Here is a 12938-nt window from a genome sequence, read left to right on the forward strand (position 1 = left end):
CTCGGTGCACTAATCCCAGCCGAAGGGGCCCCTTGTGGGCCCTGACGTTGGGTCTTTAGGAGGAGCTCCACGAAGGTCAGACAGCGAAAGGTCCTGCTGTGTCAGGAACCACCAAGTCTCACACACACACGCTTGATAATCTCACACGCCGCCACATAGCTGCTTGTAAATACCATTTAGTTCATTCACCGTTATGTCCTCGATGTTGAGGGGGGCTGGGGGGGTTCTTCCATCCGGACAGTTAGACTTACAAACTTGCCTTAATGCTAGAATTAACATCTTTCATAGTTGCTTTTTCTCTTATAAGCCATAGTGGCTCAACGAACAGGTTCCTGTAGTTACTGAGTGATTATTAATGTGTGAGGGGAGAACATGACGTGCCGTGGCCCGCGTGCTTCAGCGGCTGCGTGTTTGTACATACCACTTAGCGTAGCTCCATTTCACACCTGCTCATCTCAACGGTTTCTGTTACAGTGGGACAACCAGAATGTGATTTTTTTAATTCATTTTTTGTTGCCCTTTCAGGCTTGCCTGTTAGTCTCTAAAGTTTGGCTTCATTGACTTATCATGTCTAATTGTGTTGAATGCTATTAACTCATTTACTGTAGACCACGGCATCGAACGGCGTTCCCATCCCTGCCGTTCCCGCCCACACGCTAGTTCACGGTGAGGCTGATTAACTTCCTGTGACTTTGTCCAACGCTAGCTCACGGTTTGAGTCCGGCAGTTTTTTTTTCGTTGTCTCATTTCGCCGTTCGTCTCACCGTTCCTCTGAGGTATAGAATGGGGTTGATTGTCTGTATTAAAACGGCACATTTTATGTTGTGCGCGCTGGAGTGAGAAGAATGTGTTTGTCGAAGCAGGAATGTTTGGGAAAGGTTGCTTCTGAAGATATACCTCTATGTACATGAGCTAGTGGTGTACCCGAACGGACTGCTTTCCAATCCTCGGTGTGGGAAGACGTCTGTTTCGTCTTAACTTCAGATTTCCACCAAGTGAATAAATTCACACGATTTTCTTTCTTTATTTTCTTTCTTTTTTGGAGTGACTTGGATCTTAAAAAAAAAAAAAAAAGTAGCCTAGGATATCGGTAGCCTAAAACAAAAGTACTATATTCATTAAGATATAATTTTTTGATTTTATTTTCTTCTTTCCCTATTCTCCATAGATTTGATTATATTTTAGTCGATCTTCATATAGGCCCCTTTTTCTTATATGCAATCAATACGATGTGTCACAGTTTGAGGTGAAAGCAACTGTTACATTTACAAACGGAAGATTCCGAGCACATACTTCGATAATGGAGGACGTTTTAAAGAGAGGGGTTCAGTTCCAGGCCTATTTGGGATCCACTGCTGTGTTTTGGGGAGTTCAATGTATAAACTGCCATACGTTACGACCACATCCCACCATTCTGTGTCTGTGTCCAGAGGATACGAATGTAATAACACATTTTAAAGGATGTGGAGGAATGTAAGCGCTTTTATTTTATTAAAAAGAATCAACAGGGTCTTAAAGGATCTGTGCAGTGACACTCATCCGCCAACATTGTTACAAAGTGACATTAACACACAAACGAAACAAAAGAAAAAAACACGGGTTACTTACTACTATACTTGTATATTTAACTCCATACACACACAATCGCATAACCAAGACGATGTCAGCTGTGAGGTACTTGAAGCTGAAGGGGGAAAACGTTGTCTTTGATATGTATTATTAAACACGATTATATATGTCAAACCAAATAATGTCTTGTGTTTGTGTGCATTGTTTCGTCATGAATATATATATAGACTGAAAATGTGCATTGAGGCACAGGTACTTGATTGACCGTAGCGCGCTCGTACTAAGCCAGATCGACACTACTACTGCTGTTACTACTGTGCTTTGTTTTTTTCAGAACCAAATGTCACCTGCGCTTGTGTCATCCATGCAATTTTTATTGGGGGGGTTTTTAATTTTCTGTTTTGCCATTTGCCATTCTTTCCATCGAAGCTCCCCTCCTCTCATCCGTTGATATTGAGCCATCATGTGGAATGTAGAATCTAAATAATCAACCATTTTTCTCAAGACCGTCACTTTCTAGTAAACACTGCAAACATGATATACCTGTAAATATGCTTCGTAGTGGACATGCATAAATTAAGGGAGTTTCAATTAAATAGCACATGGTATTTATTTTACATTGTTTCATTTAGTATAATTTTACAACCATTTTTTTCTTTCTTTATATATATATACATATATTGGTTTTGGTTTGAAATTAATTTGCATGTTGGTTTGTTTTGCCTTTCAAATTTGTCTTCAGTCTTTTCCCTTCAGTCCATATTAATCTTGAAATACCTTGGAAGAAAAGCTATGATGACATCCACAGTGCAAAGGTGTATTCCCCTGCCGTCCCACTGCAGGAGCTGGGAAACACCCAGGCAGTTGAAACAGTCATGTTTTGATACGCTGTACTGTAGACATGGATAACATTACATGGATATGTCATGGATAGGCTTTTTCTAACATTGATGATAATCAATACTTTGTACATCTTTATTGCAATAAATCAATCAAATGGAATCAATCTATTATTTGTTACTTGATTATTCATGAAATGTCCACAAAATGTACTTCGGTGATTTGGAAAATTATAATTACTATAATTTTATTTTCCCCCGAACAACCTGGATAAGACGGAAATCTGGGTGATCATTGGTGGTTGTGAGTGAATGATTTTGATTTATTAAACAATTGTAACAAGTAATCACCCATCCACTAGGCATAATTGCATATCTTCTTGGTGACTAGCAGAGACCAGACATGAGATGGTTGTTAACATCTGAAGTGTTTCTACACATCCTGGAAAATGTTTGAACTTGGAATATCCACTTTCCAGTTAACAAGCCCTTAACGCTAGCCTGGGAACCCAAACAAGCCGCAAGCTCAAGTTTTATTTGCCTAAGCATATGCGTCTGGCCCCCCTCACGTTCAGAACAGTTTCCACCAGAGCTGGCCCGGGTCAACCACAACAGTTTATTTAATATAGGTAGGGTTTGTTACAACGTCTGTACCTATGGGAGCCCAGTTGAGGCATTTTCTGGAAAACCAAGATGCCCGCCGCTGATGTATTACATTTAGTTGCTCTGATTGGTCTTATCTAATCGCGTCCAGTGGAAATCAGAAATAACCTGAATGGTTCGAGACTAATACACATGCAAATTGTTCTGCCGATGGCAGGCTAACAAAGGGTGCAATCAACAATCTTTGGTCGGCCAATGCTGATTTGAGTCATTTTGATCACATTGTACTTTGAGTCTCATGGTTCTCATTTGGATTGCATTGTGTTTTGATTCAGTCTCAGTCCTCATTTTGATCACATTGTGCTTTGATTCGGTCTCATGGTTGGCATGCATTGGGATCTTCAGCAGAGACCAGTAGTCTAACACATTTACATAGAACCATTATTATAACTTAAAACTCAAATTACAGTAGAACAATAATTTCAACAATTGCTGAATGCAACTTAAAACATAAGCAAAACATTGAATTGGGAATGTGACTACATGTAAAGAAAGTTCCTAAATAATGGTGGAGACAGGTTCTATTTTAGACAAGTCTGCTTTTAATTATTTTGAAATACAACGACACTACACATTAGTGACATGTACGGAAAAATAAAAAAGCTAAGTCACACGCACACAGACCCCCAGCCGGGGAAATGCAGCGGAACAATGATGTATTTTCCTGTGACCCAGTTCTGTGATCCACAGCATGGGTAAAACCTTTGTTCCACATCCCTGGTTCCATACTGGGTTTCACTATGAAAGGCCTATTGATCAACCGTTGGCTTCATTGCTTCAGACCCGCTACTCTTCTCTCCTGCCTGGTCTAGCACTATTGTTTCAGTTACTAGTGCGTGTCCATCCATCTTGTCTTCAGAGATGGATGGGACATTGACCCTAACCCACGTCGATTCATTGAGACTGGTTGACCACACACGTGGTGACACAGCACTGATGTTTTGTGAATACGTTTAATGCTTAATCTTAGAGTTAGGGATAGATTCTGCCGCACAAAGAAAGCTTTGGAAGCTCTTTCACTTGATGGCGTTTGGACAGCTATGCAAGTCTAGGACCGCCATGCAAGTCTAGGACAGCCAAGACACGCGTTCATCTGCCGATAAGCAGTTCTAAGGAGGAGAGAAACATGGTCATTCCTCCACAGATGTACCCTCCCCAAGCCATGATAAACCTCATGTTAAAGAGCTCATAGAAAGTCAGGCATGTCTCAGGAAGTTTTGTTAATGAAACGTAGCAACCGTATATATGTTAAAGGATAAAACATATAAAAACAAATAAGCATAAATAACCTAAAATGTTTTATAAACATAAAATCGATATATAATTATTAAGAATAAATTCAATAGTGTATTAATCTATTTCTCCCTTTACGTTTATTTCAACCTGAGTTCAACTTGGATTGGCTGCGTTTTCTGTCTACAGTAAAATCTTGCCGGAGATGATGTCATCGTACAGACTTTGAGAAAGGGAAATGTAGTCCTTCTGAGAGAGAGACATGAAATACAGGGGCTCCTTCACCACTGCTGGGTTGAAGCCCTCGTGGACCAGTTTCCCCTTCTGTTGTTTGAACGTCTCCGTCATTTCCGGGCAGGTCTAAGAACAAAAGAAAAAGTCACGGGGAGACGGAACCTAGATTTCATCTCAGTAATTTGGAAATATAATGGGTATTTTCCTTACCTGAATTCGGAGAAACCATGGCCAGGCATAGGACGGGAGTCTTCCGACTAACTGCTTGTAGATTTCAGCACCGTCTAATTTATGATCCGGCTTTAAGATGATTGCAGCCATGCCCACCCGACCTTCATATCCTGTCCAATAAAAGATGAGCAGTTAATGGATATAGAGCTGACCTTGAGCTGATATAGAGCTGAGCTTGAGCTGATATAGAGCTGAGCTTGAGCTGATATAGAGCTGAGCTTGCATTTCTGATTCCTATGGCTTCCCTGCACTCTGTCCAGTGCTTTTAATTTTAACTAGGTTGTGCTGCACTATAACTTATTTCCAATATCGATTGAATGCTTTGCTCTTTCTCTGCATAAACATGAGTCATTTTAGATAGAGGCCTCTGCTGAATGATAAAATGTAAATGCATATAGAGTGATCACTTAGCCAGCACCATGGCTACCTGCCCAGAACCGCTGGGTTTCCTTGGAAGCTAAGCAGGGCTCTTCCTGGTCCATCCTTGGATCGGAGATCAGTAGGGGGCTTGTGGAGGCGTTCACTTGGCGTTTTGTCAACCATGCGAGTCTACAACAGCCAAGATAGCCGTTCATTTGTCGATGAACACTTCTAAGCAGCAGAAAAACATTTGTGGATGTTTCCCACCAAATGAAACGTCCACAGTTGTACCCTCCCCTATCCATTTCTCTCCTGATAAAGTTCATATTAAATAGTTCATAATTTTTTTTTTTAATGAAACGGAAGAAAACTTTTTTTTCTGAAAAATTGTTTTTCTGTCAGATATTATTGAAGGACCAGTAGGGGGCGCCCTCTGTCCTATGTGATACCCCCAATAGCCCAGGACGGAGACCGGGACGATGTCCTGTCAAAGAGCAGCGTCTTCCCGATGAGAAGTCCAGCGGAGGTCCTGACTCACTGTGTTCACTGTAAGTGAAGGTGAAAGCAGCTTCACCTACCTGGCACAGTGACACCATAGACGTTCACCTCCTGGAGGAAGTCCAGGCTTCCCAGGACCTCAGAGACCTCTGTAGTGGCTACATTTTCTCCTTTCCACCTGCAATACAAACACATTGAAAGGACGCCCGATGATGGATTAAAAATCGTATTTATTCTAAATTTATTACTGATCTACAATATGCATTTTACATGAAAGCGCAGTGACAACGTTATGTTGTCACTGCACCCCCCCACACCCCCCATTAATGGGGATGTGACGGTACATTAATTAGATAGTATATTAAGATAGTTAGGTAGTTCTTGTTTTGTACTTAAAGGGGTGATATTATGGATAGATCAGTTTACCAGCCTAGCCAGTGGATGTAGCAAATGTTACTTATCTATCCATCATCACTGTTGAGCAAGTTCACACTTCACAAGAGCTAGGTCAAAGTTCAGTTCACACAGATAAAATGAACTAGTTCATGTTCATAGTTCACAATTTTGAATTTTTTTTTTGAAGTTTTCAGTCCCAGAAAATTAACTGTTATTTTCTTCTTTTTTTATTCTATTCTATTATTTTTCAGTATAACCTCCTCCGACCCATCCAACCCCAGCCCCCCAAATCATTGCCACTGTCACCTGCCAAAAATGAATGAATTATTGTCAGATAGTATCACGATTACTTTTAAAAGCCAAGAGAAGACAATGACTATATCAGTTTGACTTGGGTGCGGCTGTTGGCCCAAGGCTTACCCTCGTCATTAAGTCCCAAATATTTCCCAAGACTGGTAATGGCTAATCACACGCACACCTGAAGGCATAATATCACCCCTTTAATCAAAACCTCAATATTATCTCTCTTAATTTCTACTTCAGTCCTGTACTTTCTGCAGTGAGACCCCAACACACTGTGTGGTATAACCATATATAGCCTCCTCTTACCACGCGTCTCAGAGGGGCTCACCTGAAGGTGTCTCCGATGCGGTCGCAGAAGTACAGGAAGTCCCTGTGGTCGCAGAGGAGCAGGTCTCCCGTGTTGAAGTAGACGTCTCCAGGCCGGACCACGTCCCTCAGGACCTTGCTCTCCGTCTGGGTCTTGTTCCCCGCGTAGCCCAGGAACTGACTGGTGACCGTCAGGGGGGCCACCAGCATGCCTGCCTCCCCTGTACGAAGGAAAACCAGGAAAACCCTGTATTTGTAGGAGCTGTTTGGGTGCTTAACACTATGTTACAATTCTGGTTTAAGAGAGCACGAGTAACGGTGATTAAAGCTGTACTGTTTAAGTTTCCCCAGTAGCGGCCTCTAGTGGCTTCATTTGCAGCCACAGTTATACTGATATCATTGTAGGATGACACTCACTGTCATCTGATAGACCCCTACTCCTGCTATGAGTGCTATCTGAGTTTTCCGTCTCATCCGAAAGACGGATAAAATAAATGATAAAAAAAAAAAGATTCCCTCAAACTATGATGGTAAAGAGAGGATTTAAGTCCAAAGTTACTGATGGTTTTACCTTTTGGGGCTTTTATGCATCTTCCGGAGTCTTCGCGGATCGGGCCGTATGTTTTGGGATCATACTTCAAGAGCTCAAACGGCATAGAAAGCTAAAAAGGGTGATAAGACACAAAAAACTAAATGAGCAACAAAATATGAGGATAAATATGCTGGCAGGGATCCGTAAAGACCACCAGCCAATAGTGAATAGTTCTACTTTTTAAAACTATGTTTTGCTTCATTTTACTAATCAATTTATTTAAAACTCGAGCTCAGTACATTACGGCCCGATGCATGCAGAACACAACCAAACGCAGAGCATCCTGAAGTCCGAGCTTACTTTTGTGCGGTACTGACCTTGTTGAAGTAGCTGGCCCTTCCGATGGGCCCGATCTCGTCGGTGTAGTTGAGGAACCCCACGCTGGCCTCGGTCAGACCGTAGCCCTCCCGGATCTTGATGTTCCCAAAGCGCCGGGCAAACTCCCGCCACACGTCGGGCCGTAAGCCGCTGCCCGCCGCCAGCCTCACGCGGTGGGCCCCCTCCTCGGTGACCTGGGGAGAGAGACCATGGGAGGGTGAGACGACCGGGGCTTCCTCAATGAAACACCATGCACCACCCAGGGCTCATTAAAGCTAGACTTCTGAAGCGGTTCGTTCTCGGTCTTTATTGTTGTTTAGTGAGGGTGAGAATATTCGTTGAATGCAATTAGATTGATGCATGAACAACAACACAAATACATTGATTTGGTATACGCCAGACATGGAATGAGCTTATTCTCTACAGAGCTGATGGATTAAACTGATAAGAGAATGGAGGGCTGGCCATCTTGTTTGCAAAGTATAGATCCACTTTCTGGACCACATTGGTGAAAATATAATATAGTGTTGATTTAATCAGGCGGAAGCAATGATGGATAAGAAAAGAAAACCTTGTTGTATTCCATGATAAATGAGCCCCCCAGATTTGGTTACACGTTACACTCTAAAAACAATAGGATGCGATACTCAATACTTACCGGTACATGTGTTTCTATAGGATTTAGCATAAAGTAATGCCAAGTAGTTATGGTTGCATAAAGACACTTCAAACGTTTCGGGAATAGCATTGTAATGAACTACTCCTTTGGTGTTTTTTTTGGCCTATTAATGAACAATGGTAAATATCCCCATACAGAATAGAGAGGATTTAGAGAGCACGTCCTACCCATGCATGGTTGACCAGGTAGCGGCAGAGCTCTCCTATGTACTGGAACACAGTCACATCGTACTTCACACAGTCCTTCCAGAACTGACTGGCCGAGAACTTCTTCTTCAACACACACGTTGCACCTGTGAGACCGAGAAGAGATTTGGCTTATTGTTTCTCAGTGCTCCCAATATAATAAATCCAACATTGACTCACCAACAACCTAGAACCATATACATAAAGAAATGTGCATGAAACAATCGTACATTTTGATGGAAATGAGATTGTGAGGTAAAATAAACTATCCATTATGGTGTTCTGTTCAGTATGCAATTACACCAGTGTTTTGAATTTCTTAAAATCTCGAATTGAAAACTGTTGTTAGATTGCGATACAAAGTGCAATGTTTTCTCCGTCTTAACAGGCGGGATCGGTTGTTTGTGAGATGTAATCAACCGTTAAGCATTCGCTACATTCAATCTAGATTGACGAGCAATTGTGTTTAGTGCTTTAATATAAACAGGAGGTTTTTTGCACCTAGATTGAATAACGGATCGAGATAGGTCTCTGGTGTAAACAAGGCCTTTGAAAGACGTGCCATTCAATTACAACACGGACTACAAAAAACGGCTGCCTTTTATGATACGATCAATGAAATGGAGCAGAAACTTGGCTCCGGTCTGATCAAAAGACGCCTTCAAAGCCTCCTCACCCAGCTGTATGCACCCACCGACCCCCAGCAGGGAGGCGGACATGTGGTACAACGGGAGAGTGATGTACACGATGTCGTCGGACGTGACGCCACAGAACCGGAGGAAGGCCATGCTCATGATGGCTTTGAGGTGACCCAACCGCGCGGCTTTAGAATGACCTGCAAAATAAAAGCGTGACACAAAAGAGATAAATGTAAGAAATATATATATTCATAGAAAGTTGCTCTATTTTATATGTAAGAGTTCCACAGTTGTTCATGTATGACTTTGTATATGACCCAAAAAAAAACGCTCCTAAAAACTTAAATTCCAATTCATGAAAATAAATACAGAGGAAATAAAAATTAATTACAGAAAAATGAAGAATATGACGTGGACAAATAGTGGTACAACGCCTCAAAGCCTCAAACCTTGGCAGCTTGTTCTATTGTCTCATCAATACTGAAGACACTGACATCTCATAGACAACATGCTCCAGACCTTGTCTACGAGACGCCAAGACATTGTCATGTGTCCCCTAGCCCTAAGGATGTGGAGGCCCTGGCAAACACAAATGTTGAACATATAAAAACTGAAATGCCTGCTGAACAAACAGACTGCAAACTCCTGTGACTGCCTCTTTCTTTGCCCCCACGGTCCAACACAACACAGATGAACGCAGACAGATGGGAGATCCTCCAGACCTACACAAAACACCTTTGGGCATCACTACACCCCCACCCCGATCCAGAGCCTTCAGCGTGTGCCTTTAACAGACGTTATCCACCGGCAGCTCCTTGCTACTGCAGAGCTTCCGCACCGACGCAGTGACCTCTGCTGAAGGGGCCTGTTCAGACTTCTGGGGGTCTCTGCATCCTGTGTGGATGAGGGGAGGGGGGAGGGGGGAGGGGGGGGGGGGACCCTTGGGGTTTCCTCAAAGTATTCCACCCCCTCCACTTGTACACCAAGAGGCCCTCAGTCAAAGTCTGTGTTTTCGACGCCCTCGAATAGCTTTGGGCATGGCCTTCCTGCAGTGGCTTGAATGGCTTCCTAAAAAAGAAAAAAACATCTCTGGAGCCAGCCATTCTCATAGCCGTTCCACAGTGTCTCTCTCCTAACTTCCTCTGACACATTGACTTTGTTTTCGCTTAAGCGATCATTGTCTGGCCCGTCAACATGCGTCTGCTGAAACGGGAGCGGACTGTTCCGCAGGGAGGAAAAGCCTGGACGGTCGCCCCCTCTGCTGGGCAGCGCCAACAGCTTCTAGGGTTGCTGCGATGGCAGCCACAGCTCAGATTAACCCAACGACCCAACATGTGGGGAGGATAAGTGGACTGAACATGAACATCTAAAAAATATTCTACAAGTAGTTATTTTAGCTAGATGAATGACATCTGCTTATTCTGTTGATGGTTCCTTTCAGCATCAAGATTAAGGGGGCGTATGGCTTTCCACTTTTTTGAAGTATAAAAGCCCAATAGTTTCGTTGCTCTGTAACATGTGCAATGACAATAAAGTCCTATCTATCTAATGATATGAATTGACAACACTTTACCAGTAGTGCCTGAGGTGAATATGAAGAGGAAGTTAGACATGACGTTAACTTTGGGAGGATCAGGCAATGGCTCTTCAGACACCTTGTCCAGTTTATCCAGCAGACTGTTGAAGCCATCACAAGGAGCGCTGTGGTCTACCGTCCACAAGGAGATATCACTAGCCTTCAGGGTGGGCAGCACCTCGTCTAAAGAAGCCACCAAATCTGGATTTAAAAAAGGGGGGATATTAAATTTTTTATTTATTATGCAACATGGATTAATATGGAATAACACGGTGTGATAATAACTTATTTGATCGTTTTCAAAAAAAGATAAAATTACTTGATGTTTCACCCTCAAAAAAAGGTATTTTGTTTAGATTTATTTCCATCTTGACTTTGACCCGAATGAATGATCCCACGGATGCTAAAGGAGGCTGCCATCTGTCATGTCAACACAGGGGGCTCAAATCCACTCTGTTCACTCTAACAAGACTGCTATTATAGATTCATACACAAACAAAAACTTATTTATAACATTATTCACCAATGCCTTTGAGTAGGCTATATCATAGGTTACTTTAAATTAGGTAGTGGGAAAAGCTTTAAGTCGTTTTATATATAATTATAATCCCATTATAGCATAGACATAGAGCACATTGGCAACGTATCTAATTGCTTGAATCGTGTTGCACTCAGTTTCTAGTTTATTTTGACATTGACGGATTAGATCTTCATAATAACTTGTCAGCGACCCAGAAAAACAAAACACAGTCTATCTATGGATTAGGCTACAACAACCAGAACTTCCATGGAGTCACACGAGTCCACGACGCATGCAAAATTGCCAATTTACAAAGTAAACAGGGTGCTTGAGTAAAGTGACAGTGACCTATTCTGCAAGACCTACCGGCGCCCACCACAAGTGACTTGGCTCCACAGCTTTGCAGACAACTCAGGAGGGAGGACGCCTTGATGTTGAAGTTGAGAAAGGCGACTTCACAGCCCAGTTTGCACAGGCCGAACCACACACAAATGAAGTCCGGGTGGTTACACATCAGAAGAGCCACCACGTCCCCCATCTTTAAAGATCCTGCAGATCTAAACACTTTAGCAAACTGGTTGCTTCTTTTGTCCACATCTTGGTACGTGAGGGATTGGCTTTCGTAGATGATGAAGGGTTTGTCAGGGGTTATTCTCGCTTGGTAAAGAAAAGTGTCGAGGTATGTCACGATTCCCTTCCGCATACGAATCTGCATCTCCTTTTTGAAACTCCGAAGTTTCAAGTAGTTCTTTAAATCGACCCAAAAGAACGGATGTGTTGTCCATTGGTAGAGAAAAATAGCGAGTAGTCCTGCCGAGAATGTCGTCAACAACCACACAATCATTTTGAAGTCACTGGGGCGTTAAACGCAGGCGCTGTTAACTTTGTGAACTTTCTGCACTCTTTCTTCTAAACTTGAGATAGCGGCCTGTATGCATGAGTGAGCTCATGCCCTGGGACCCCCGCCGCCAGGATTAAGGAACAATAGGCCAATTTCAATATAGATAGGGGCGCCCCTCCCACAAAGTGCATTATCTCTGACAATCTCTCCATCCAGAACACAGTTTATTAGCCCTGATGTTATCATTTAAATTACAGTAGGTAGATATGGGCAATTAATAATAATACGTTTTTTTAAGGGAGTGAGTATGTCAATTCGTGATACCCAGCACGACAACAAAATGGGGATCGACTAAATTCCTTAAGGACATCAGAACAATATTTTTTCAGCATAGCCTACCAATTAGGAAAAAGCATATTCTTCTATATTATGGTATTATATTATATATGATAGCACATTGAATCCAAAATACATAATATAAATGTGGAAGGGTGATCTGTTAATAATCTAGAATATTATCATAATTAGAGATTTGAATGTAAAATAATATTACCTAATCGTTCAAATAAGCCTAAACACATGTAGTTCCCCATTCAGGCAAACGATGTCGCTAGAGTACAGCTGTTTGAATTTACAATTTGCAACCAGAGTGTTCAGCACTTAAAATACAATGCATTAAAAATATCTACATGATGTTCATCCTCGAAAGTAGTCCTTAATTATCCCTCAGAATAATTGAATGTCGGAATAAACGATGTTGTTGAATATGGTTTACAGTGTGTAGAATTCAAATACAAATAAAATAAAAACTACTAAATATTACAATCCATAGCAGCCTATTCATGCTGATGTCAATGACATCAAGACCAGCCGCCCTCCCCCACCCACCATGTCATCAGATAGCCAGCCTTATATGACATATTTGACACTTGACATATTTTAGACTAGAGCTTGGTT

At 42.1% G+C, this 12938-nt stretch overlaps 1 protein-coding gene across 1 annotated transcript; it reads right to left on the reverse strand.

Annotated features, from left to right (window-relative positions):
• Positions 1-1060: 1060 nt before the first annotated feature.
• Positions 1061-12141, reverse strand: LOC130381778 (long-chain fatty acid transport protein 6). The gene is made up of 10 exons (XM_056589537.1): positions 11507-12141; positions 10618-10821; positions 9083-9241; positions 8389-8513; positions 7542-7736; positions 7204-7294; positions 6655-6853; positions 5708-5805; positions 4749-4879; positions 1061-4664 (listed from the first exon to the last, which is right to left on the reverse strand). The coding sequence occupies exons 1-10, from the start codon at positions 11982-11984 to the stop codon at positions 4488-4490; spliced, it is 1857 nt and encodes a 618-aa protein (XP_056445512.1). The 5' UTR covers positions 11985-12141; the 3' UTR covers positions 1061-4487.
• Between the last annotated feature and the right edge of the window lie 797 nt (positions 12142-12938).

This window comes from Gadus chalcogrammus, chromosome 4 (genome assembly GCF_026213295.1).
Source record: "Gadus chalcogrammus isolate NIFS_2021 chromosome 4, NIFS_Gcha_1.0, whole genome shotgun sequence".
NCBI lineage: Eukaryota > Metazoa > Chordata > Actinopteri > Gadiformes > Gadidae > Gadus > Gadus chalcogrammus.

Coding starts and splice junctions, on each gene's coding strand:
- LOC130381778 (XM_056589537.1), bottom strand. CDS start 11,984: ATGATTGTGTGGTTGTTGACGACATTCTCGGCAGGACTACTCGCTATT. Junction 10,822..11,506: donor GTCACTTGTGGTGGGCGCCG/GTAGGTCTTGCA, acceptor TTTTAAATCCAG/ATTTGGTGGCTTCTTTAGAC. Junction 9,242..10,617: donor ATTCACCTCAGGCACTACTG/GTAAAGTGTTGT, acceptor TTTATTTTGCAG/GTCATTCTAAAGCCGCGCGG.